The sequence below is a fragment of the Magnolia sinica genome, chromosome 7, assembly GCF_029962835.1.
Source record: "Magnolia sinica isolate HGM2019 chromosome 7, MsV1, whole genome shotgun sequence".
In the NCBI taxonomy this organism is placed as follows: Eukaryota; Viridiplantae; Streptophyta; class Magnoliopsida; order Magnoliales; family Magnoliaceae; genus Magnolia; species Magnolia sinica.
The window spans coordinates 37,580,870-37,608,773 of NC_080579.1; the positions used below are offsets into that span (position 1 = coordinate 37,580,870).

At 39.9% G+C, this 27,904-nt stretch overlaps 1 protein-coding gene across 1 annotated transcript; it reads left to right on the plus strand.

The window, feature by feature from the left end:
* The first annotated feature begins 411 nt into the window (after positions 1-411).
* On the plus strand, positions 412-27,899 carry LOC131251295 (uncharacterized). Its single transcript, XM_058251922.1, has 4 exons — positions 412-664; positions 718-880; positions 18,416-18,490; positions 27,567-27,899. Exons 1-4 carry the CDS (start codon positions 585-587, stop codon positions 27,792-27,794), a joined length of 546 nt encoding a protein of 181 aa, XP_058107905.1. The 5' UTR covers positions 412-584; the 3' UTR covers positions 27,795-27,899.
* The last annotated feature ends 5 nt before the right edge of the window (positions 27,900-27,904 follow it).

Sequence of the window (27,904 nt, forward strand, 5' to 3'; positions counted from 1 at the left end):
TGTTTCTTGTAATGTGGTACACTTGAGAATTGGATATACCTCAATTTTGGTCTCATTCCATAAAATGATCTGGAAAAGTATATGGATGGCATGGATGAAAATCATACATCATAGTGGGGCCCACAGACCACTGACCATCGGCCATTGGCCGGTGGCAGGCGGAGTACCCAATCCGTTTCCGTGAAAGGAGGGGTATTTTCGTCCTGAAATTCGGTCTCAGCACGTGCAGGTCTAAGTTGCAAAACAAAGTTTGTCTTCTTTCATAAAAACAGCTGGCCAAAAGGTGGGGTCCACAGTCCTAAATTTCTCATTTTCCTTTTATCAGTTGATACAATTGCATATTTGGGTGGTAGTGTTGGTATTCCACTGTCATTTCAACGGCCATGTAAGTTTTTTTTTTTTTTTTTGTTTTTTTTACCATCCATGTAATAGGGCCCTGCGTGTGGGCAGAGACATGAGTGATTTCTGCTGGCCGAGGGCGGGGGATGTTTCAATCCGAGAGATTTCTATAGCATTCCCCGTCACCTAACCACGCACGGCATCTTCTTCAGAGTGCTTCCTTCGCGTCATCTGAAATCTCGGATATGATGCGCTGCTCCATTCTCATTCCTTCCCCTCCTTTTCCTTTTATTATCTTCTATGCGTGCGCCTCGCTTCAATCTCTCTCTCTCTCTCTCTCTCTCTCTCTCTCTCTCTCTCTCTCTCTCTCTCTCTGACTTTGCTTCTCATCCAAGGGATACCATGTTTTCCCCAACAAAGCGAAGGCATCATCACCTCTTCCTATTTAAATTCGTGCATCTCATCCGCCAGCTCGCTTAATCAGGTCCTCCACATTCAATTCATAGGCAGATGGGCCAATCCGCGGGGAAACTCACCAAAGGTATTCCACTTCCATCTTTTCATTAATCCGGGCCTGTTTGGTAGACACGCCCACATATGAGTTCCTTTAGTTTTAGTTAATCGTAATCATGTATTATTCAGAGATTAATTATTTTTTATTTTTATTTTTTTTGTGGGGGGTACTGGTAACAGTTAAAAATAATCTTGATAATCAGCAACCTTCATCTCTAATACATAATTAATTGATTGAACTCATTTTTAGGCGTCTGCCAAACAGGCCCTTACTAGTCTATTAATTCAATTTTATGACCGTTATCTAACTCTCACACTCTTGATGAGCTAACCGGTTATAATTCTGGGTGCAATAAATAGTACTCTTCTTTGACAAGACTAGGTCTAAAGCTCACGTGGATGGATGCCGTAAACTTTAGATTAGTGGACTTTTTGCGGACACTTGGTGAGCCTTCAGAAGTTATACACTTGATCAAATGGTGAGGATGATGAAACTAGAGTCAATTTTAGTCTGTCCATTCAAGATATTGCCAATCAGTCGGATGGTCTAGATTTTATAACAACATTACACTCGAATAGGATGTTGTACCCCCATCTCTATCCCAAAATCTGTGCCTGTGTTAATCAATTAGGACCATTCAAGCAATGTCTCAACTAAAGGATGGGCCACAGTCTGAAAATTACACCAATACAATGATCCTAATTGCTTTATCTATATAATATTATGGTCCAAGAACAGTAACTTGGGAGGTTTGATTCATTTATTTAATGTTATGTGAATTTTTGGGATATAACCAATCCACGAGGTGTCCCATCTACTGAACAATCTAGATCAGTGGCCGGTGAATGGTAACATAGTGGAGTTTCCTTTCTTTCTTTTTCTTTCTTCTTTTCTTTTCTTTCTTTCTTTTCCTACTTAGACAATTGATGGAGAAATATAGGGAGAGGAGGATCGATCTTCAAGTGGTATTTATTGTCATTCCGAAAGCATATGATTGGGTCCCCAGAGAGTTAATTTGGTGGGTGTTGGTAAAGAAAGGAGTTTCAAGAGGACATATTAACATGAATCATGATTAACAATATGTATGAGAGAGCAATAACAAATGTAAGGACCACTAGTGGAGAGACAAGTGACTTCCCAATTGCTATAGGCTTGCACCAAGGGTCCACATTGAGCCTGTACATTTTCACATTGGTTATGGACGAGTTAGCAATGCATTTGCAAGAAGAGATCCCATGGTGTATGTTGTTTGTAGATGACATAGTTTTGATTAACATGACGAGGGAAGCCATAAACACGAAGCTAGATTTACGAAGAGGTGCTTTAGAATCTAAAAGATTTGAAATTACTCGGACTAATAATAGAGTATATGGAGTGCAATTTTACTACAATAAGATTGGGAACGAGGAATTAGTAAAGACTGTTGACAAAGAATTTTCCCAAAATGACCACTTTCGATATCTTTGGTCGATAATTCATGAGAGTGGAGAGATTGAGAAGGGTGCTGCCCATAAAATTCAAGTGGGGTGGAAAAAAATGGAGATGTGCTTCTGGAGTTTTATGTGATCATTGTGTAACATTCAAACTGAAGGGAAATTTTATAGGATGGCTATAAGATCAACCATGCTTTGTGGACAAAATGTTGGGCAGTTAAGGAACAACATGTCCATAAGATGGGTGTTCTTGAAATGGGGATGTTGAGTGGATGAGCGGCAATACAAGGAAGGATAAAATTAGAAATGAATGCATTTGAGGGGATTCAAGAGTCGCACCAATAGGTAACAAGATGAGGGAAAGTAGACATAGATGGTTTGTTCATGTGCAACAGAGACTAAGAACTACGCCAATTGGAAGGAGTGAGTTTGTACAAGTTGAAGGCTCTAAAAGAGCAAGGGGAAGGCCCAAAAGGACATGGTTGGAGGTAGTGAGAATAAGAAAAGACTTGATAGCCTATGGTCTAACTAAAGGCCCTTGCTAGAGTGGAACGACGGAAAAGGATTCATTTAGTTTATCCCAATTAGTTGGGATAAGGCTTAAATGATGTTTATGTAAGTGGGCAGGGCTACTAAGGTGTATGTTGATAAGAAAAACAGTGCATACACCTAAATTCTTTTGTGTTTTTTTGAGTTTGTGTGTGTGTACGTGTGTGTATGTGTGGTTGAAAAACCATATGCACATCAAAGAATGAGAGAAAACTTAAAGACTCTTTGGTCCTAATATATGCAATCCCTACTTTATTGACATCAAGCAACCTCTAATTTCTTTAGGAAGTTCCTCAAACTTTATATGTTTTGTGTTGTTTTCTTGGCAGGCGTGACTCAATATAGTTTAACATGGCAAATTTTCTTTTACCTCAAGCCACCAATGTGAAATGTTCAAGGGGGTTAGAGTTCTTTAGCAAGCCATCCAAAATTACTTTTGAATCACTTTCAATTTCAATGTTTTTTTTAGGCCATGGCTATTCTATATTTTTAGTCCATCACTTAAAAGTTTTAGCTTTTGCCACCATGCTTGTAGCAATATCGCAGTAATGTTTGATGATTTGGACACATACCTCCCCCTTGACCCAAAGTGCCACGGGAGGATCCGTCCACATTCAATTTTACCCAGCCCTCCCTAGGCCTTTCCCACTTCGACACTATCGGCTTCTTTAAAACAAACCGGCTACGTCAAATTCCCATAGAGGACAATGCGAGGTTTTTCAAGAATGAGCATTCTTGCATGGAGGAAATCATGCTCCATGCCTCCTTCAACCACTATATAACTTTGTCGATCAACCAAGTTGGAGTGACCTTTCTCCCTTCAAATCAATTAGCATCTCTTCTCCCAAAAATTAGACTACGGGCAATACCACATGACTCCTCAAATTATGAGGATGTCCTTCCTATCCATTTTTGTAACCATGGGGTAGATGTGTCCAATATGCATGTAACTTAATTGTAAGGTATTTGTAACATAGGGGCATTTTCTTACTGGCCTTGAATGGGGTAGCCTTTGGGATGTAGGGATATACTCGGGGTGGGTGGCCCGTGTGAAGCGGAAACCCATATGAAGTGGGGCCCACGAGGGGGTTCGGCTGAGGTCCTAACCCATGTGATGTGGGGCTTGGGCTATGAGATAAAAAGATTGATTTGCCGCTCTCTATCATTCGAGCTTTTAGAGCAAGTGGTTAATTGTCATGCATCAAAGTGGTATCAGAGCGGGAGGTCTCGTGTTCGAGACTCCTCACCAGGGGTAGCTTGTGGGATGTGGGGACACAATTGGGGTGGGTGACCCGTGTGAAGCGGAAACCCATGTGAAGTGGGGCCCACAAGGGGGTTCGGCCGAGTTCCTAACCCATGCGCTGTGAGGCTTGGGTTATGAGATAAAGGGATTGGTTCATGTTCACTCCCCAAGTATAGGGTTGTGATGTAGTAATAAACTTGGTGAGACCGAGGTCGAATCCCAAGAGACTAAAACTTGTACGTAATCTGAAACTCACTACAACTAGAAATAGATTAAGATGAAATCTAAATCGAATGATTTTAAGGAATAATGGTGAAATACTAATCTAAAACTTAAGGAATTCAGAGCTAGGAAATTAGGGATTCAGAGGATCCACTTGTAGAGATCAGGGAGATCTTATGCCTGCTTCAAGAACTCAATTGGACTTAGAGTCCCATCTTCATCCAATTGAAGAGTGTAACCATGGAAATCAATACTGAACTTCCTTTAGTATAGTTTTCAAGAGATGAAAGGTATATAAATTAGAATGGATTCCATCACCAAACCATGCCCAGGAGACAAAGTAAACAACAGAATTAAACTAATTACCAACTAATCAACAATATATGAAGGTTAGGAAGGGTATCGTCATCCGACCATGCCCAGGAGACGATGGTGAACAACAGGGCTTCCTGATGTCATAAACATAAAAAGGAAAGGAACATGCTCAAAGCTATCACAGACCCATTGTAATTTTAGTCACAACAGACCATTAAAAACTAAAAACATTCCCTTAATTAAACTAAAATCAACATCAGTTCAGTCTAAACAAAAGACACAAGCAAAAGGTCTCCCCATCACGCTACAAGCTTCACCTCTTAGCCCTAGCCAAGAGGTTCAGCCCAACATGATTGGACCAGATTTTAGAAAAACATAAGAAAACAGAAAATAGAAACTACTCTCTATTTCTCTCTTGATGTCCCAGCGGTGCCTTTTTCTTCTCTCCTTTCTTCTCTCTTTATAACTGTGAAGGGCGGTAGGAAGGTCGGCTGCAAGGAACTGACGTTACTGCTGTCGGTGGAGGCTTTCGCGGAGTGATACGCAACAATAGATAACGTAGCACTGACTTGCATTTTGGAATCAACATCGCGGCCGCACATGCGAGATCTGAGACGTTCATTCGTCTTGGCTATGGTCGGTCCCACCTTAGGAGAATTTTGGACAGTCCAGATGGTCGGACCGATCCTAACCACGACTGTAAAACGGCCCGGATCGGTCGGGTCTTCAGACGCGTGTAATGCGTAATCCTTACACTGTTGAAGTCGGTGGGCCCTTGATCACTGCCATATGGAAAATCCAGTCCGTCCACTGGATTCCCCTCGAAAAATAGGTTGAATATGGATGATTTTAGATCTTTTTCGGTGTGGCCCACAAAATTCTCACTCAACCGTTTGTCCTGCGTTTGAACGGTTGAAATCTGATACATGCTGCTTCTTGGAAAATTTTCACCTAGGTGACAGTCACATCCCGCCTCTAAATATGATGAACGGATCCGATCATCGATTTTCACGATGATGGTGGGCCATTGATGGATCAGCGGACGGCCCTGCGAAACGGAAACAGAGACCTTCCGTTCTCTGTTTGGAAGTTAGGCGGGCGCGGGTCAAACGCAGTCAAACTGTGTGTTTGGCTTAGTGTGATGTGAGTGCACATCCAGTGTGTACTCTCTCTCACACAAATGAGTCCCACCTTGATGCGTGTAAGAAATCCGCTCTGTCCATCTCTTTTCTCATAACATTTAAACTGTTGGGACCAAAACTGGAGTATATCCAGATACCAGGCGGGCCCCAAATCCAGGATTTTGTTGGCTGATTTGACCGTTGGGACACTTTCACAAGGATCCAACGGCTGAATTTCGATATATACGGTTAATTTATGGTCCTCAGTCCATGTATGAATTTTTGAGCCAAACGGATAATGGAAACCTTGTGATCTTGCATTCTGGCTGACATTCAGGCCACTTGAGCTTCAGTTTCTCAATTTCCTTGGATCTCTGGCATGCAAATCCCATGATATTGGTCCTCTGGAGTTTGTCCTTTGCCTTGGTGACTTCTGAGCGTTAATTTCATGCTTTTAGCACCCTGTTTCAGTTCATGCTCCTAAACACACCTTGCAGCATAAACACAATTAAATTGGGTTGTTAAACAGTACCATGTTCATAAATCCAGGCAATAACTGGGGTTTGATATGCAATATTTGACCCTCAACAGTTCGCCACTCTCTATCAGTTCGAGCTTTTAGAGCAAGTGTTTAATAGTCTTGCATCAATTTGGTAATGATAATGGCCGACATAACGGCCGACCATGTGACCGTTAAGATACGGGTTGTAATGGTCGTTACAGACTTATAATGTTCGATATATATATATATATATATATATATATATATATATAGAGAGAGAGAGAGAGAGAGAGAGAGAGAGAGAGAGAGAGAGAGAGAGAGAGATCATGTGTGATGAGTTCTCAAAAAGCTCTCACGAGAACTTGTGAGGAGTGGAATGGTGCACAGCTGAGCATTAGCCTATATTTATATTGGAAAATTTTAGAAAGAATGCTAGGATCCCAAACATGTAGTTGTTTCTAGTTTTGAACTTGTATTTGATGGTGTAGTGGGCCATTCTTTTGTAAGAATGTTATTTCATGCTACCTGATACTATCAACTTGAGATTGACTCCAAATTAGTAAAACTCCTATATATAGGCTTCTAAATATCTAATATTAATATATAATTAAATCCATAAGTCTACATATGAGTAATGATGACTTCATGACACAATTATAGGTTGTTATGTAATAATTATATTTAAGCTTCAAACACAAGCCAAGCATGATTTGGTGGGTTAGGGCTTGTTACATACAAGTACAACAAAATGAAGATGGAAAAAATGAAAGAATTGATAGTGTACCTCTTTTGATATTTTCCAACATGGTCCACTCCACATTGATTTATCAAATCCCACTCAATCTTATATCTAGTTTAAATTAGTTTCTAAGCTCCACTCAAAGTGGAGAAACAGAAGAAAATTGAAAATAAAAATTTTCAAAATGGGGCCTTTCTTATCGGCTTGTATTGGATATTGGCCCCTTAAACAGTTCATTTTTTCATAACGGACCCCCCGTATCGCATGATAGGAGTTTCTTTTATGTAACAGCCTTTACGGCCGTAATGTAACCATTTTTTAATACCATGCTTAATTGACTAAGATGTAATACGTAGACCAACAAAAGAAGATGTACTCATCAATGATGAAAACTATTGGAGCCCAAGCCCAATGGGAGTTGGTTAGGCCTAACCACCTGTTTATTTTATAAAATTACAAAAAAAAAAATGGAACAATCTCTCTTTTGCTATGTCTGCTTTAACAACATATTTCTCAAGTGGCCCACACATGTAGGGAGAAAAAGGTGACTAGAAAATTGTAACCAATGATCAACATTCGATGTGCACATGTTACTCACTAGAAGAGTGGGCCAGCTTGATTTTTAATATAGGACATGCACCCTGTGTACAGCCTATAAGCATCCTAGATATTGCACACACGTGTTGTGTTAAGCCTTTGAAGTAGCCATGTCGTATCTCTCTCTCTCTCTCTCTCTCTCTCTCTAATTAAATGGCTCACCTGATTGGGACAAACAGGAATGAATGTGATTAAAAAAAAAGTTTGAAATATGTCCATACCATGAGTTATTCACTTGCATCTGGTTAATCATATGCAGGAGATGCAGAGAAGAAAGATAATACAATGCCTAGCATTATAAAAAAAATACTGCAAAGAAATAGATGAGAAGATTTCACACTTGAAGCTAGAAAAAATTGGCGATGGTTCTAAGCAAAAGCTTGAAGATGAGCTGAGCATCTTTTACCAAGAAGTCTGCCGAGCTGTCCAGTAACATCTCACTATCCCCTTCTTTCTATCATATTTTTAAATTCCTTAGTTTTCATTTATTCATTTGGGCAAAAACGCAGTTGTTTTGACCAGTGCAGTGTAGTGTTCACCCCTTTGAAGCGTGAGGCGTAAGCTACGTGCTACCTCCATATTTTTAATTAAGGTTGTGCTTGGTTTTACTAATTTCAAATATTCTACACCAAATTAGACTGATTAATAATGAAATTTAACAAAATTTCATGACATTTTGTGTAACCAAATGCAACCTAAAGTAATAGGAAAGGGCAATGATTAAGTATAAAAGTAAAGAACGAGCAATGAAACTGAGTTGATATTGTTACTTATATTATTTTACTAAACACCATTGTTCACAGTATCCCTGATATTATTGAAATATCCCTGATATTATCCGTATCTCTAGCTCGGTGATACTGATAACACCGATAGTGATAATGATAACAATGGGTAGTATCAGAAATCTCAGGTATTGGAGATGTATCGCTAAGTATCGCCAATGTATCGATATCACCAATATTTTCAATTATACAAATTCTAAAATATCGATGGATGTTTGGATGGAAGGTTGGAAGGTTGGATGGATAAATGGGATTGATGGGATGGTTGGACTAATTTCTTATGATAGCACATGCATTTAGGCCCCCATAAAATGGAAACTCATTATGTATGCATTCTTTTTGCAAAATTTTTATTCCTAAATATGCAAATATGTGTATTTTAGCATCTCTTGAAGTTCCACTGAAAAATGCCATCGTTTTCCCCATGTTTCCCTAATGTTTTCCCGCATTTTCGGTTATCGGAGATATCGATATTGTTTATGTATCTCCGGCCAGCGAAACCTGTAGCAATACCAATACTTTGAGTGCTACATAGCGTAGGCCACACGAGATTTAAGCTATTTTCATGAGCTACATAGCATTAAGGCTAAGCAATGCTACATAGCTTATGCTGCACGCTACATAACATAGCTATAAAACACTAATTTTGATAGATTAGGCATTGTCTACCAGACCTCCATAGTACATATGCCCCTCCTTGATTGGCAAGCATTCACCCAATACCTGTAATAATGATGGACACATAGGGCTATTGTTCAATTAATTTAACACTTTAATTGGCCTGCAAATCAGGGGTGCAACTCCGGTTGGCTTGGCTAGGATTGGAGTCAACCCAAACCTGACCTAAACAATTCAATTTTTAAAATCCAACCCCACCTACTTTACTACCTAACCTCATCAAATAGAGCCCAACCCATTTTCATAAAGCCACCTTGAACCTGACTTAGCATGGCCTGAATTTTTGGATTCAGTTGGGTTTGCTAATCAACTTAGCCACTCCAACCCAGCTGACCTCATTGAGTTGATTCACTTGTCCAATACAAGTGGGGCCATGTGGCCCCAGATGTGAGACATTAGTTTGAAGATCACAACATGGATGGTTTGGTTGCACATTATGAATATTCAGGTGGGTAAAATCCATGTTCTGTTTGGTTGGGTTGAGCATGCATGTTCATGTTGTGGCGAGTCTGGTTAAGGTTGAATAAGAACGTGGCTGATCAAACTAGAACCCAGCCAAACCAACCTGACCCAACCCAAGTAAAATTCAATTGGGCCATTCAAGTTTAGATTGTGCCAGAACGAATAGTCTCTATGAGTAGTTGTCCATTAATTGGCCTTTGAAGAATGCTTGTGCGGTGCTACTTTTGTAGTGGTTGAGTACGTGATGAACTGATGATGGTTGTCATGACAGAGGATGGGTAAATTACATCCTATAGGGTGTGTGAACTATAATTATGGACAATAACAAAAGGGAGAGTGACCAAACACCCATGTTCATAATTTTGGAACCAAAGAATCCCACTCCTTATTAATGTACCCAGAAAGGCCCCAGCTTTTGAAGTTTGGTAATAAAGAGCCCTCACTGTTAAAATGCACTATTTTAATAATTTTCATTCTAGATTTTCCCTTGCTTGATGTTAAAAGTCAAGCACAGTTCATATTCAACCAATACAAGGGCAAAATTTCCATAGCTATGAACTTCCAACTTCAGGGATCTTTTGTGTATGAGCCACACATGGTCGGGGCCAATGCTATTGATGTTTCGATCGATCGCTAAACCATGGGCCTCTTCATCTAGATGAGAATCCATACATACTGCACAGCTACTAACTCTTAGGTCTCAGTCTGACCATTGTATAATGAGGGGAATCCTCTACAGCACATGTTTTATGCAGTGGGTAGTGGGACATCCAGTTGGTCCACCAGATGCCCATAGGCCAAAAATTATCTTGATCCACAACTCAGGTGAGCCAAACCATATGGAACTATGGGGAAAGGAAACCAACCACAGGTTTTCATTTGGAAGCCATCATGGTGTGTATGTTATATCCAACCTGTTCATCAAGTGTGCTACAAAGATGAATGGACACTCCAATTTCCAAAAATCAGATTGATTCAAAACTTGGGTAGGCCGCACAAGGTGAACTTGGAGGTTTTAGGCATGATGTTGCATTCCTTCCAATGGGTTGCCTTCTGAATTTTAGATTGGCATTTGTATTTTGGATCTATGGTAAGCGTGGATAGGAGCGCCTTATGGATAATAGCAGTTGATATACCACCCAATGCTTTTACCCAGTGCGTGGAGCAGGTGTTCTTGACAATTCGAATCCTTTTTGTATCATACCTAGCTATCTATTTTGTAGGGGAGAAGCATTTGTACTAGCAGAATGTGATGGTTGATACACACTCACTAAGACTGTACACATGGATGGATCATAAACCAAATTCAAACTATACGATTTGCTAATTGGAAAATAGGTGGACATTGGTTGACGGTTAAAATGAACAACTAGTAAACAATTTGAATCAATAAACTTATGTTTATTAACCAAAGTTTAAATTTTCTCAATAAACTTCATTTTGTGGTGATGGCCTCTCAATTGCAATTTTGACGGTTTAATATGCGGAAATGCATTACACATGTACTTCTTTGTGCCTGTCTATCAACTATCCCACTCTGCCAGAGAATGAGAGTATCAAATAACCCTACATGCCACATGTACTTCTTAGTGCCTGTCTATCAACTATCCCACTCTGCCAGAGAACAAGAGTATCAAATAACCCCCTACTTTGTAAAGAGTCAGGGTCGATCGAGCTTATCCTTTTCATCACGAAGTCCAGGTCGTTCCTCATGCGGACCTAGAATGTATGTGACATGTCTCAAAAATTAGGGTAATCTCACCATCATGTAGGCCGCATGCTGATGTTGAATTTTGATCTTTGGTCAATCTTTTTAACCATTCATTTTCCTCATGAAGCTTTGGCTAAGTTGATAAGCCTATCAGCTAGATTTTCAGTCCACATCCGATAAATGGTGGACATCATCACATGAACAGGTTAGATCCCAGAGGGGGTAGGATTCTCATGATGCTCCACTGCATTGGCAAATATGCTACTTGATTAACAGAATTAGACATTGGGGGCTCGTTAATACCCATCTTCAAATCTGAGAGCTGTTTTGATATATAAATTAAGACAGGGCCTTTTGGACCCAATGCTTACAAGTAGGGGGTGTCAGATCATTCTTCCATTAATAAAATAAAACTGTGGAACTTGAGTTTTGTAGAACACGGAAGTCCCAACTTTTGGGTATGTCATGGAACTCATTGCTTGAGAAAAAACTCCACTAGAAATGGTGTAGAAAGTGAATGAATTCTTTCATAAAAGCAAACATCCATGGATCTCTTATCAAATTCAATGTTTGTTGAGCTTAAGTGCATTGGATCTAAATGCCATTAGGCAACTGAAGGATTTACAGTCTCGCAGAGTGAATAGTGTTCAGATAAGACCCAGTCCATAGAACTAGGGCCCAAAGCAAGGTATTCCATTTCGGCATTCACCACCATTACCGATACGGGCATCAGCTATAACGGCCAATATGGGGGCGTAACGACCGTTACGTCCCCCGTGACGGTTGGAAAAAAAAATTGCTTGAAAAAATATGAAAAAAATATTTAGAAAAGCTAGAATAATGTAAATATTCCAAATATGAATTCATTTTTTGTTTAGAAAATGTTTATAGTAGAGTAACGGTCCACTCTTTGGTGAGAATGTTTTATTTGGTTGTTTGGTGAACTAATAAGCATAGTTATGTGTCTTTAATATTTATATATCACAATCAACCATTCGAACTAGAAAATGTGGAAAAAAAAAAAGAAGAAGAAAGAAGTATAAATACCACTTTTTCCATTTTTTTTCTGAAAAGATGGCCCTCGGAGCTTATATTTTCCCAATTTGCTTCAATATATGGTTTTAATCCTTAAAAAAAACTATAGTCAAAGTGGTTGGAATTTGCTGTAGAATAATCTTAAAAAGTTTTTGGAATGAGAAAAGTGAAAAAGAATGATGAGAAAAATGGATTTAAATAGAAAAGAAATGGTCATTTTTTGACCGTTATGCCCTATAACGGCTGATACAGCCCCATAACGGCTGATATGGTTCCAAAAAATCAATTGCCCTGTTTCACCCTCGTATCGCATAATGGTCACGGCCGTTAACTATATGTATCAGCCTTTACGGTTGTATCATAATGGATACGGAACACCTTGGGCCAAAGTTTCTTAATCCAGACTATAGATCTTAAAAGGACCCACCATTGCTGGGGTATGACCAGAAAATCATGCTGTTGCGAAGTTTCTGGTCATCCAATTTGCTTCTGTCTGATGTTTCTTTCTTTCTAGGTAAATGTTCTTGTTGTCATCTCTCTCTTGGTGTCCATGTCTGTCATCATGGACACTTATAAGCCTGGACTAGGCTTGTGTGCATGCAGGATGTATAAAACAATTTGTATGGTAAAAAATGCTGCCCTTATTTTGAACGGGCTATGGCTCTAAGGAGTCCCATACTCAGACTGATAAGTGTCGATTGGTTAGTTTTGGGCTAGTAACGAACTTTCATTTTGACCATCCATTTGATGGCCATATATAAGGCACTTAGGATCATTTATTCAGTGTAGTTTTTTAATTGATGCCTACTGTACACGTGATATATACATTAAATAATTTTTATTTTTATTTTAAAAAAAACAAATAGTAGATCTTATTATCTCCATAAACATATTGATTAGATAATTGTGGCCTTTGATTAATAGACATTGTTTCATTTAATTTGCAATATTTACTACATTTTTTAGCCTGTCCATGTCTACCAATGAGCCACATGATATTTGCAGTGTAAATTTTTGGGTTTTCACCCATCTATAGTGGCTCACACTGTTTGGGCAGTATGTATTTGAGGAGCATGCCATGTGCACACTAGGGGAGCTGTCTTAACACCAATATTGTAGTGTATGCCTAATCTACCACTCTAGAATACCAAGCCCTTGATCCATTAAACCTTTTGGGTGCTTGCCTTTCAAGCGTGACTAGATGCTTATGTATGTAAGATCCAAGCTGCTCACTATGTATCTCAAAAATCAAGATGATTAGTTAGTTTTAAAATAGATTATAGTTTAAAACTTGGGGACTCGAGTCTCTCATTATGCATAGGCAAGCCGATGAAAACCTATGGGATAAAGTGATGAGAACATCACGTCACATACACCTTTACGTACATATTAGAGGAGGAGGCAGGCCACGCCAATTTCCTTGTGGTTAGGTGAGTACCTATGATCGTATTGAAGACCCCATGTGCATCTGCGAGCATCTAGAAGACCCCACACTGGGAAGATGCACATGGGATGCTTTATGAAGTGATTTACACTGTTGGATCGGAGGGATGTGACGATCTGACCATTAGATCCCATGGATCGCATGATTGGGCCATTGATCATCGATCGTCCACATCAGTTTTAGACTTCATCTTATTTTAAGATTTAGTTTTTGATTATTTTATATTTGGATATTTGGACATATTTTGAGTGTTTTAATTGATTTTATTTAGACTACGGCTATTTTCGTTAAAATTCACAAGACGGGGATTTTTGTAAATTTTGAAACTTCTTGGATCTATAAAAAGAGGGGGGCGTGTGACCTCTCTCCCATTAGACTTTTTGATTAAAAAAAGAAAAAAGAAAAAAAGAGAGAAGCTCTTGCTTTCTTCTCCCATCTTCATGCGATTTGAAGATACTTTCGTGTGATTTGGAAGAAAGATTGGTGCGAGGCTAATCTTCATCAACGGAGGTGCAGGGTCTCCATCTATCCTCACACTATCTTCTCTTTTCTCCCACATCCAGGTATTTTCTTCAAGTTCTTAATTCTCCCATCCCAAATCTTCGTCTTCTCCCAAATCCAACTTTCTCATACCCATCTACAATCCAACTCATAACCGATCTAAACCCATCCTCCCATGCCACACGTGCGACCGTATGGCCACACGTATGAATCCCACCTGCCCCTTTTGGTTTCTCATCATCATTATCAAAACCCCTTTCTTCCATCCCCGAAACCCTAACCCTAAACCTAAATTTCCTAATTTTCCTACTTTCCCAAATTACCCAAACCCTAATTTTTACCCTAGGTTGTATTAAGTTTCTTATTTTGAAATAGACTATACCTTATGCTAATTGAATGTCCCTACATCCATTAGATTCTAGTTTCTTTTTTAATTTAATGATCTTGTGTTTCAAAGTTGGTAGCTTAGGTCAGGATAATGCATGATTTTCTTTTGATTTTCATGATATTTGTGATGAATATAGCGACATTTGTGTTTTTTTTTGTTAAATATCTTAATTCGGTTATTTGATCTCACGTGTTACTTAGTTCATGCATCGGTCATGCGTCATAAAGTTAACAAAAGAGTAGAAAGGAAAATTCTCAAGTTAGAAAAATAGGCATCTCTCCATAGGTGGCAGATTGACGTTAATTAAGAAAGCAATGTCCAACCTTCCAGTCTACTTTATATCTTTGTTTCGTTGCCCGAAATCGATATTGAACAAATTGGAAAAGAAAGGATTTCTTATGGCAAGGAGCTTCAGACAATTATAAATTTCATGAAATGGGTTGATGTATGCAAGCAAGCCTTCGGATAAAGGAGGCGCCGACCTTATGCCTTTAGATTTGACAAATGAAGCTCTCCTCATTAAATGACTATGGAGGTTTAGATTAAGCATCAATTCTTTATGGAAATGTTTATAAAGAGGAAATATGGTCGTCAACTAGGGGGATGGTGGACTTAGGATTCCTCGATTTATAAAGCCTCAAATTTGTGGAAATTGGTGGCTCATTTGAGAAGTTCTTTTTTTTTTTTTTTTGGGGGGTGACTTTGGGGGAAAGGATTCGCTTTTGGGAGAACATCTAGTTAGGTACAAGCCTTTAGGAGACGCATTTCCTTGGTTGGTGCGAACCTCCCCTTCATCACAAATCATGGTCGCACAATGGTTTTCAGTAATAGCCAAATAGGAAATGAAATGGGTCCTGCCATGTTGTAGGAAATTCTCAGATGAAGAAGCCAATGACCTCGCTAATCTCTTAAGGTTACTCAATTCCGCGAAGCTCGAGGCGGGGTAAATGATACCATTATATGGTTCACGGAGAAATCCATCTGATGCTCTACGAAATCTCTATAGAGGCTATTCAGAGGCTCCTCTTCAGAATCCTTGCCTCACCACACCGCTCACGTTTGGCAAGGCTCCTCCCAAATATGCGGTCTTGGGTTGGCCAGTTGGAAACAATAAATTTATAATAGTGGACAATCTACATCGAAGGAATTTGCCTCTCACAAATGTGTGCATCATGTGCAAGAAAGCTGAGGAATCTATGGTCCATCTCCAATGTCCTTCTGCAAAAGTCTTATGGGGATAACTTCTTCCTCCTTTGTGTGTGTATTGTGGGTGATTCTTAGCTCCATGGAGCATTTTATCCTGGCTTGGCATTGTGTGTGTGTGTGTTTGGGGGGGGGGGGGAGAGGCGGGCGCTTTGGGAGGAAAGAAGCACTGTTGCTTCAGGAATGGGACGAGTCTGGTCTTAGCTTGTTCCATTAGGGCTAGGCATCTAGTTCAGTGGTGGTGGGATATCTGTGAAATTGCTACTAAACCGCTAATTGAAGTACGAAATTATGTTCGAGTGTCCTAGAGGGGGGTGAATAGGATATTTCAAAATTATTAATCCTACTTAACGTGAAATTAAGTTCTTTAAACAATAACAAGCAGGATTAATGTATACACAAAAACTGACATAGTGAACTTCATCTCAGCTGCATTTTATCAAATTTATAATGTGTATAATTTAAACATAGCAGCAAATAACAAAAACACATTTACAAACATTCATTCAAACGCAGTGATATATAGTGGTTCGGCTATGTGCCTACTCCACTCCCGACGAACATATTTAACCCATGAGTGTACCGAATTTCACTATTCAATGGTTTTAAATCAGGTTATTCATAAACCATTACAACCTACCAAGGTTAAACCAAGGAGCCTGCACAAGGCAACTTTATGCCTACACAAGGCAATTTTATGCCTAAACAAGGCAATAGGTCGTACACAAGGACACTTCTAGGGCCTACACAAGGCAACCTATATGCCTACACAAGGCAACTTATATGCCCTACACAAGGACACCATGTATTCTCCCATAGGAGGCCTACGAAAGGTCTTAGTGAGTTTGATAACCCAAACTTTGAATCGCAATCCTACACAAGAAAATGGCTTCAGACTCAATGGACTATTAAACTTATAAGTGAGTGAACCCCGTTTCAGCACATGTTGTTGAACATCTTCCTAGTGTTGAAGAGTCTTCAGCTCCCTTGAATCGCAACCGCTTTTAGATGCTCTAATTGAGGTACCGAGGTTGTTGGGTTTAGGGTATGGTTGATTTACTCTAGTTAATGATATATGCATTTAAGATCTAGAGAAGATTCCCATGAGCTAAGCCTTTAAAGATCTCAGCACAATGATTTGCCATTAAAAAGTGCTACTGGATGATCAATGAAGGCCGGAGTTAATTCTTCAATCCAAGCTATGAATATACCAATAAATGCCTTTAAGCCATAGATTGAATGATAAACTCCTATGAGAAAAATGACTTGAGAGTAAGTGTAATAACTTTAGCAATAACTCTCTCAAAGTTCTTTTCAATACTCGCTCAAAAATCCGAGAAGCAACCCAAGTGTTGATATAGAGTCAAATCCCAACGGTAAAAAAATAGGCAGAAATCTGTCGTTGTCGATGGCATCGAAGGGTCTTCGATTGCATCGACTTTCTGCACTATGATTTTCCTTTGAAAATATCACTTGGTTGCTGGACATATTGAGCACTATTTTCAGTGCCATCGAGTGTAAAATAGATTTTCCTATAAAAACACTCTGGATAGTTTGGTCCATATTTCGATGCCATCAAACATCCTTTCCTTGTCATCGAAATCTGAATTCCGATGTGATCGAATGGCCTTCGATGCCATTGAGAATATATGATTTTCCTTGTAAGCTCACTAGACAAACTAGTCCTCTTTTCAATGCTATCGAACTGTATTCGATGCCATCGACTAACTTACTTCGATGCCATCAAAAGTGATTCAATTGCATCTAGTATACTTAGAGTATTTCAAATCTTGCTGGAGATATTAGGCCTTATATCGATGTCATCAGAACTTTGCATCGAACTGCCTTCGATTCCATTGAATATATCCAGCTTTTTCATGGTTGGTTGCTGGATTTGCAAGGCTCTATTTTGATGCCATCGAACAAGTGTTTGTGTCATCAAAGCTATCTTGATTGCACTTTGATTGCAATGCAATCGACAGAACATGAAATTTTCCTATTTTGCTTCTATCTCCATAGGCTTTAAATGAACTCTAATCTAAGCTTACCAAGGGTTTTACAAAGATGGTTTTAGGCAAGTTTAGATTTATTCCAAGTGGGACTTTTACCTGATAGGGTTTGGTTTGGGAAGTGAGGCTTACTATACTCGTATGGTGCACTCAAACTTCTTCAACTTGATGAGTCTTGGTCTTGTAGTCTTCATATGGGGCTCACTTGACACTAGGACTCAACATTCACGTATATTGACAAACAAGGGCACCTCCAATATTTTGATTCTAATTTTTCTTTTCCAGTTTGTTGATCTGCTTTGTATTTTGTAAATAGCTTCGTCATATAAATAAATGATTGCCTTTAAAAAAAAGTAGAACTTGGCAACTCGACTCGGCTATGTTCTAAACCGATTTAGCCTGTAAACCCTGATTTGGGAGTCACTCAGTGAGACAATTCTTTGGAAAATGTAAGAGTGGTCGACTTAAAAAACATTAGATGTAAGTGTAGACTCTGTTCCTTTTAATTAACTGATCTTATTTAACCATAATCTACTTCTATATATAAAAGGAAAATAATGGTGTTGAATACTATTTCATACAGCACTTGATGTTAATTCGAGTAATTGAATTGGCTTGTTGATAGGGAAATGAACAAGGAACATGGGGAGGCACTCAATTACGTGTACCGGACACCACTACTCTGAGGGATGCATTCGAGGTGAAGAATCCTTTCCCTTTCCCTGCACAAACACATGTACATAATCATTTACTCTACAATGTGCAATAGGGTTTAGCACATACTAGATAGGCTACCAAGTAGAAATCACACTAATCAAATGATTTTAACCATCCAAATAAAATATTAAGAAAAGGATGATCAAGATCATTTATGAAATAAGTCCAATTAACAATATGAGTGTGCAGTTCATCTTCTTCAATTACTTGTGGTTTTGAAGAGTCAATTGTTATAAAATCTAATCTCATATCGGCTTGGAAAATGTACGAGTATAGAACATAAGGTCAATGTTCAAATTAATGGGATCATTCATTTGGTGCAACATTTGCATGGTGGTCCATGATATGTTTTGCCAGACCTTATGTATGGTGTAATCAATTGATCAAACTATACGTGTCCAAGTTCATCTTCTTCAACTACTTATGGTTCTGAAGAGTCAATTAGTTACAAAATCTAATTTCATATCGGCTTGGAAAATGTATGACTATAAAACCTACGGCCAATGTTCGAATCGATGGGTTCGTTCATTTGGTGCAACATTTGCATGGTGGACCACGATATGTTTTGCCAAACCTTATGCATGGTGTAATCAATTGATCAAATTATACGTGTCCAAGTTCATCTTCTTCAACTACTTATGGTTTTGAAGTGTCAATTAGTTATAAAATCTAATCTCATTTCGGCTTGGAAAATGTATGACAATAGAACTTAAGGTCAATGTTCAGATCAATGGGGTCATTCATGATATCTTTCACCAATCCTTATGGATGGTGTAATCAATTGATCAAATTGTATGTGTCTAGTTTCATCTTCTTCAACTACTTATGATTCTGAAGAGTCGATTAGTTATAAAATCTAATCTCATATCGGCTTGGAAAATGTATGACTGTAGAACCTAAGGTCAATGTTCAAATTGATGGGACCATTCATTTGTTGCAACATTTGCACGGTGGTCCATGATATGTTCCGCCAGACCTTATAGATGGTGTAATCAATTGATCAAATTGGACATGTCCAAGTTCATCTTCTTCAACTATTTATGGTTCGAATGCAAGTGTTATAATTCCGATTGCTTTTATGTGAGAAAGGGGGACCACCCTTTGATGCCTAAGTATTCCTCAATGACCAATAGTGTACAAGTACCATGAGGGAAAGGTGAAAAGAACCCTCTTTAGGGAGTCTAATAAAGAACTTGAGATCCAATCCGAACAATTAGTTGAAGGAGCATAGCTTAGAGCCAGCGGGCGCACTCACTCTAATGGCGTACCTTTCGCATGATGGGTCAATGAGGAAATGGGAACCGCGGCTTAAGCCATTAGGTGTAGGCACTTTCCAAAAGTGGAATCTTCTAGTTCTTCCTATTTGACCCAAAAACGATTGATCTAGCCATGAGCAGGTTGAAGAGAGCTCTAACAGACCTTGGAGGACCGAACCCACCTATGTGACAAAATACAGGGATGACTTGTGGCTAGGGGTGAATGGCCAACCAAGATCGGATATAGCCGGTTTTCTGCGAAATCTATTTTAATAGATTGTATAATGTCGATGGCTCGAGGTAGAGCACTCAATGGGCTAGGGTGGACCCTATTTTGCTTTACCAACCCCAGGGAAACTCTAAATACAAGTCGTCATCGTTTGTACAGATAGACTTGTTAGGTGCTAAGATCTAAAGTCGAGATGGCAACAACCCATATCATACGGTAAGGTCCCTAACCAATCACTTAGTGGAAAAGGAAGTGATTGAGCGATAACAACTAGGAGGTGGGCTTGGAAGTAGCAATCCTTTGAAGAAAGTGTAACAGCTCATTGGTCTAGCTCCATGTCACTGAAAATGTATCAGGATTGAAGTGATTCACCCAAGCGACGAGACCTTGAAAGCTGCTTTTTCAAGTGTCAGTAGCTAGACGTGTTGTCGATTAGGGAAGGTTTTTGGTGAAAACACCTGGAGATATCAGAAGTGAGAATGTTGACATGAGTAACGAGAAATCCTGTGAAAAATACGATCGCCCGCTAGTGGAATTCTTTCTGCATTCAGTCAATCTACGCAGAGTTAATCGATCCCTAAGGAACCCCTGAAAGGGTTATTGTCACGCCCCAAACTCAGGAATCAGGCTCACTAAATTCCCAGCCGCCGAATTCAGTGCCGATAGCCTCCGTAGTAACCCATTCTTGGCTCCTAGCTCGCATATGCCAGGTTTCGATCCTAGGATCCTACAAGGAGGATTTTCAGGGTGATTTTTTTTTTTTTTGAAGGAGCATAACCATAAGTGTACCCAAGTCACAAAATAACATCATCACCACATATCCACTGATATGATCTTTGAGTACAATGCTGGGAGGGAAATACAAGATGTAATCAAAACTCAAAAGAACAGTCTTATGCTCCGGGCTCAATGCTACTGATACGCCCTAGCATCACCTGCAACATAAACAAACACGCATAAGCTTCCTACGAAGCTCATTAGAGTGTGTGTGTGCGCGCAAAATGCATATGACGATAATACAGATATCAGAGTATGCGGAAGATGATGGAGGGCTAAGTTGCCAAGTTCATGAATGATGTTAGCCCTACTAAGGCTATGCAATGCAAGGCCTACATGGCCGAATGTCATATGCTAGGGATGTAACGCAAACATGCCAATTCTCAACTAGTCCACGTATCAATATGGTTTGTATCTAGAAACATCACCGGGGTCTAGTACACTCTAACACTGGCTGTCGCCCCATCGCGCGCAGGACCAAGTGAGTGGAATAGACCTTACTATCTACCTTATTAGTGGTATGACAATGCCCACCCTGCTAGCCAATAGCGGACCCATTTATAAGTTGGTCAGACTCAACCTAGCTTGCATCCCTCTACCCTCAGGCGGATAAGGTCACACCCCCTTTTCAACCGACTACGACACAGTGGGAGACACGGCATACTGGTATTTGGCACTCAAACGCTCATATTATCCATTCGATCTCGACGTTGAAATATCCTACTGGTACTGCAAGGGTTTAGGGACTTTCACCCAATGACATCCATAGCATCCTAATGCTAGAACATATATTTCCTGTATCCAATCTGGTAATCCACAATATGCCTGTTGAGGCCACAACCCTAATGTCACTAGGGTGTAATGTGATCATGACATACAAGATACGAAATGCATGAGTCATACTATTTAAGACATGCACCAAACTTGCGCGTACTGTGCTATCACGTGGGGCAACCCTATCTCATATGGGGTTCCCTAAGTATCTCAAGTCGAAAGGCGTATGTTATGATCAATCATCATCCATAACATGCATACAAATGATGCGTATAGGCATATAACTGGGCATAATACCATTACACTAAGCATGCTATTAGTGTGTCCTATCAGGCCAAGTACGTTAGCATGTTATCAAACATATCAAGTGATAATCGACCTTAATTCGCACGTCATATACAGAAAGTGGAACCCGGATGACAGGCCCCACTAGAAATGTAAAGGTCTATGTGGCATGGCCCACTTGAGACTAGAATCGGCCCCATACTTGGGCCTGCACAGATAATGGAGATAACATAACATATGTACAGTTTGGATAGAACACACATATATATCAAGGTGGAACCAAGGCTGGTCTCTCAGTCAGGTTGGATAACAATTAAATATTACAGTGAGCCTAGGAAGATTTCCAATGGCACGCACTCAACCACTCTATTTTCACAATGTGGCCCACTTAAATCCAAGCCCCATGCCCCTACAAAGATGGACAGTAGGGTAGCCAACATATCTCTACAAGTGGGACCTTGAAATGGGCCCCATAGCCTTGGTGGGCTGGGAAATAAATATCAGAGAAGCCGAAGGAAGGTTTCAACAATAGACATCATTGCCTTCATTGTTTCCCACGACGTGGCCCACTTGAGATCTGCATCAGCCAAAATTTTTTGGCTCCTAGCCTAAAATGATTTGTCAAAATAGATAGGCGGCTTGGATCAGATACATGTACTATGGTGGGTCCCACGAGTGGGCCCCCACTCCACGCCCTGGTGGTCGTCTGCCACCCTTTGGGTTTTAAAATTTTATATATATATATATCTGTGTGTGTGTGCATTTTTGTTTGGACACAACATCAAGGGGGGCCTCATGTGGATAATCTGACCCGTCCACTGCGTAAGCCAGCTGGATTGGAGGCCAATGGCCATGATTTGGGCTCATTTGGACAAACAGGGACCCCATGGTGGGCCTTGGAAGGTTTCAACATACAGGAATTGTTCCTCTCCGTGTGGTTCACTTGAGACTCGGATATGTCTCATTTTTTTATCCATGGCCTAAAATCATCTGGAGAAGATGGTGGACAACGTGGATTAAACATATACATCAAGGTGGGGTCCACTGTTGGGACGCCCCCCACCCACGTCCGCATGGTTGGCGTGAGGGGTGTTCCTAGCCCCACCGTCACCTCTGGTGTGGTCCACCTGATGGTTGGATTGTCCTGATTGTTTTGGGCTCTAAGGCTAACATAATCCGGGAGACGTATGGATGGTGTGGATCTAAGAAATACATCACAGTGAGTCCTATGAGGAAACCCACTCTTCTAGCTCATGTAGAGGGCGTCAATGATGCTGAGCTTTTCAGCCTGTTGGTTTGCTATGGTGTGGAACACCTGAGATATGGATCGGCTTATGATTTGGGCTCAATGGCCAAAATGGGACGGAGTGGATGAAACATATGCATCATGGTGGGGCCCATGAGTGGAGGCCTCATTCTTCCTCCATGCATTAATGGCGTCTGGACGCTGGACTGTTCCAGCGTCTTTGACGTTGAGCACGTCCAGTGTCTGGACTTCTTTATTGTATATATATATTTTTTGTTGAAATGGACATGTGGGTGGGGTCCACATGAGAGATCCGAATTGTCCATCAAATTGAAGAACTCAAAGTGGCCCCAAGAAGCCTTGGATTAACTAAATCTTAGCGTTTTTCCACCATCCAAATGTGTGATCTAATAAATATGTTAGATGGAAAATAAACATCATGGTGGGCCATACAAGGTGGTCCACGTTGTGATAGTTTGCAGAGCACGCTCTCCAACAATGTGGCCCACTTGTTGGCCCCACAACATCATCAAAGGAAAAGAAAGGGAAAGTGAATGGAAAGAAGAAGCAAGGGAAGGAGATCCGGCCATCGGAGTGGCCCCTTGCCACTATGGGGTCCACCATACATACCATACACGATCAGGATGGGTCCAACCCTTATGGGCCAACCAAAAATAGATAAATCACAAAGAAATTAAGGATTCTGATCCTGCCATGCACTCACAGCGAAGGATGATCGGATCGGTGATCGGATGGCCCATCAAGCTCCTCTCCACCCCTAATCTCCTCTAATCTCTCTTCTCTTCTCCCTTCTTTTTAACCTTTTAATCTCCCCTAATTCTCTCTCAAATTCTATCTCTTTTCTCTTAATCTCTCCCTAATCTTTCTTTCTTTTCTCTCTCTTTTCTCAAATTCTTAGAAAAAAATGGGAATGAAAATATTCATATGTAGGGAGGCTTTGTGGTAGAGAATTTGGAATAGGGAGGGGATTTTAGAAAGTGAGAGAGGGTAAAAAGGGGACGAAAAAAAAAAGAAAAAGAGGAATGATGAGTGTTGACCTTTGGAGCCTCGTTTTCATGGGGAAGGAAAAAAGGTGATGGGGGTCGTTGGTGATGGATTGATGGGATGATTGATGGATTGATAGGATAATTGGTGGATTTGATCGATTTGACAACATCGAGATTTGTGCAAGTGGAGCCCGTATATATTACACGACCTACCTCGGATTGTGCCAAAACTGCAACTTCTAATATAGGGATCGCAATGGGGCATGCCATGTGGCGTTGGAATCGTAGTGCCCGCGCGGTCGCTAGGGTACAACTCTCAGGGTGTTGTGGTACAAAAATAGGGTCACGATCAAAACTCGTCGATCCAATCCATCCGAAACATGCTGGTGCGGAAGTTGAAGCGTACGGAAGGTCTCATGAGGTTACGGGTCTTACAGTTACCATCTGATGGGCACACGAAAGTGGCAAAGTTGCTTTAACTACTGAACCATGCATGTCTGTTGGAGCAAATTGGATGATCAGGTTCAGGGCTACCCCCTCTTCCCCTCGCTCTCATTTCCCTAACATTCACCATTGAGTCATCAAAGCCTTTCAGACCCGGCCTGGCCTGGTCACCCTACGCTATTGGAGCTGAAAAAGTCCCACGCGCCAGCAAGCAACGACTAGCTGAAAAGCCTTGAACCAGAGTCTGCATGAAAAGGGTTACCCATCACTAAAATATTCAGCTACGGATAGTTCTTTTACCAAATTCTTTTATTGGTAAAAGAACTATTTCAGTACATTATTCCCTAAAACTGCAATGAGAGGGACAAGTGAGAGATGTTTCAAAGAACCTTTTGAATACCTTATTATGTATACCATCTATGCACCTAGATCCATCTCCTCCTCTTTCCAAGCAAAACAGATCGCTTTATTATTGTTGTTGAAGGCCTTTAGAACTCCAGGTACATTCAAATTCTCAATCCATTGCCTTGGCCTTTCTCTAATCCCTTTCTCCTGGTGCATTGCCAACCTATATCCCCAATTGATTGATGTTGGATAACCACCATCATTCCATTCCTAGCTGATGTTGGCTCGTCTTTCTTTACTTGGTTGTTAGCAAGATCGTTGTCGTCATCATCATCATCATCATCATCATCTTGGTCGTTAGCTAGATCTCGATGATTGATGTCTTCAGTTCTTGTTTCCATCTCACCCCTGTTCACCCCCAACCCCCATTCCGAAAACAATCATGATGGTGCTGACCCACCATCAGATTGTCACTCCATGTGACCTAACTCCTCTTGATCATCTTCATTTTCACTGGCCCACCTCAGGTCCAATGTGCTAAGAGCTTCCTGTCTGGTGTTGTGAGACAAACCATCCCTTTCCCTTTTCACTAGCTTGAAGGGCTCTGGAGGACTTGTAGGGGACCAATCATCCTTTACAAACATTCGTCTGCCCTCCTTGAGGCCCTCTTGCCATAATCGAGGATTTTTTTCAAGCATTTGAAGAGTGCCATGATCGACAACTCAGCTAGGTTTGTACAGGATTCTTTTTCAATCGAGATCTGAAAGACTGGCTTACCGATCCTTCACCTGCTGTGGAAGTCCTAATACTGAAATCTGAAGTTACTCGAGAGTTGGCCATTGCTTCAGAAGTCCTAGTAAATGAGCTATAGGCAAAACAAAAATAATATGCATAGAATAGTATGCTTCCTCAAAGCCATTCTAGTACATTCGTTATCCATCTTTTTCTTTTTAGGAAAGACCAATGGATACAAACCTATTTCCAAACATTTTTTATTCATCTTTCCTTGAGAAAAAACCCAATGAACAGAATGGAGAAGGTTGTGCATAGTGAGAAAGGGAGAGTTTCCTCCTCACTTTCCTAGTGTATTAAGCTGTATGAAAAAATTGGTGAGGTTTTGACCAAATGATGAGAACCCCCATTGGTTAGAATTGTAATGTTTACAAGGGTAAGATTGCTTTAAAGCGAGAGAATTTTTCTCCAAGTAGATGAGCTGATAGGGGTTACGCCAAGACCCTATATGGAAGATGAGCCACACTTGCTGATCTAGTGTATTAAACATCAAGTGTATAAACATCATAATTGTTCAAATACCATTCCAACATAGGGAAATGACCAGTGCTCCTAGTTGCATCTAGGCACTCACACAGTTTAATCAATCAACCCTAACAGCCCATTAGGTCCAATGCACACTCCATGCACCACCACACAAAAATCTCACCAACTGGAAGATTCTAACCATCTTATTGGTAGCCAATAAAATGGAAGGTGAAGACCAGTTATTGAAAAATAGGCGTAATCAACAATTTGAGAGATTTATTTATTGGGGCCCATCATGCATTGCTCATGGTTTTGAAGAATTACATTCATCAAAGAATCCTGACCATCCCATCCTTGCTTGGATGATAGATGGATACAAAAGAAATGCATATATATGGATGTATGGATAGTTTATATCTTCTGACCAATGTCATTTCAACAAATTCCTTTTTCAAACCCAATTCACTAAATACGAGTGTCAGAACAGATACTTGTGAAAAGAACTATAACTATCCTACAACTACTTATCATCTCTCTTCACTGCTATCCATAAACCCATACCCCCATGAGTCATGTAGACGTATTCTTCCACTAAAACAATTCAACCATTGAGTTTTCAAAAGTGACTTGAGTTTGCAAGGATACACCCCCAAGGTATTTTAGCCTTTGGATGTAGGGTTATATTTCAATGATCCATACCATTTATATGATGGGCCTCATCTTGTATAGGGGATAGAATGAGAACTCTTAGATTGGAAATTTTCCACCCTTCAATCATTTGAATCTTTTCCCTTGAATATGGATGATCTCCTAAACATTTGAATAATCAAAGTTGGAGAGTTTGTTTTTTTTTTTTTTTGGCCATTGAAAAGGACCCTGATCCAACATGAAACTCCGTGTGTATGCTATTGCAATGGATGAGGATGTATTCTAGCAAAACTCAAGCCACTCGAATGAAACCTAAAACAAATGGACTAACTTCCTTCAGGGTAGGATTAAACTATGAGAAATTTGACCAGCGATAAATACTGATTTAATGTAAATAACAACGCACAATATGATGACCGACTTTTACAATCACAATGACCAAGTGTGCCTGCCTCCAATAGGGTAGGTTTTTAGCTTGGGAAAGTAGTAGGAATGCTAGTCACCATCATGAAATAAAATAGTGATAAATTAATGGTTTAAAAAAAATGCATGATTGAATACTGTGTATACATGGTATAATAGCAACGCAACAATATGGCACTTGTTATGTATCACATAATGGGACCTGCATCCCTTCATGTCTAATCACAATCAATCTCTACCATGTACAATTACTTATAGGATATGCTGACTACGATATAATCTAATGTTACCAATCATTGGATGCTTTTAAAGTAATATTGTATTACATAACATATTGATGAAAATTATATTGATTTGTGTTGCAGAACTACAAAGAGAAGCCTGGCGATTTGCCAAATATAATCAAGAATGTTATCCTCAATATGGGATTTGAAGGCAAAGGATTTATGAATGTATTGTATAAATTTGCTGCTCCTATAACAGGAGCACTTGTTAAGAAAGGATTTTTTCCTGATTTTGTCTCAAATAATGTCTTTATTCCTGTTATCACTTCTGCAAGTGTCCTTGTTCTCGCCACACTGAATAAGATATGAAAGTAGAGTGAAGGCTGACAATTGTTATACTGGTATGAAATAACTCATTTATTATTGGAAGATATTTATAATGCTTTTTTCTTTTTAAATATTTCTTCTACTTTATACAT

What these genes read in the sequence shown, in the direction of transcription:
- LOC131251295 (XM_058251922.1), top strand. Translation starts at nt 585, where the DNA reads ATGATGCGCTGCTCCATTCTCATTCCTTCCCCTCCTTTTCCTTTTATT. An exon ending in TGCGCCTCGCTTCAATCTCT is followed by an intron (nt 665 to 717) that starts CTCTCTCTCTCT and finishes TCTCTCTCTGAC; the next exon opens with TTTGCTTCTCATCCAAGGGA. An exon ending in CGCGGGGAAACTCACCAAAG is followed by an intron (nt 881 to 18,415) that starts GTATTCCACTTC and finishes GCTTGTTGATAG; the next exon opens with GGAAATGAACAAGGAACATG.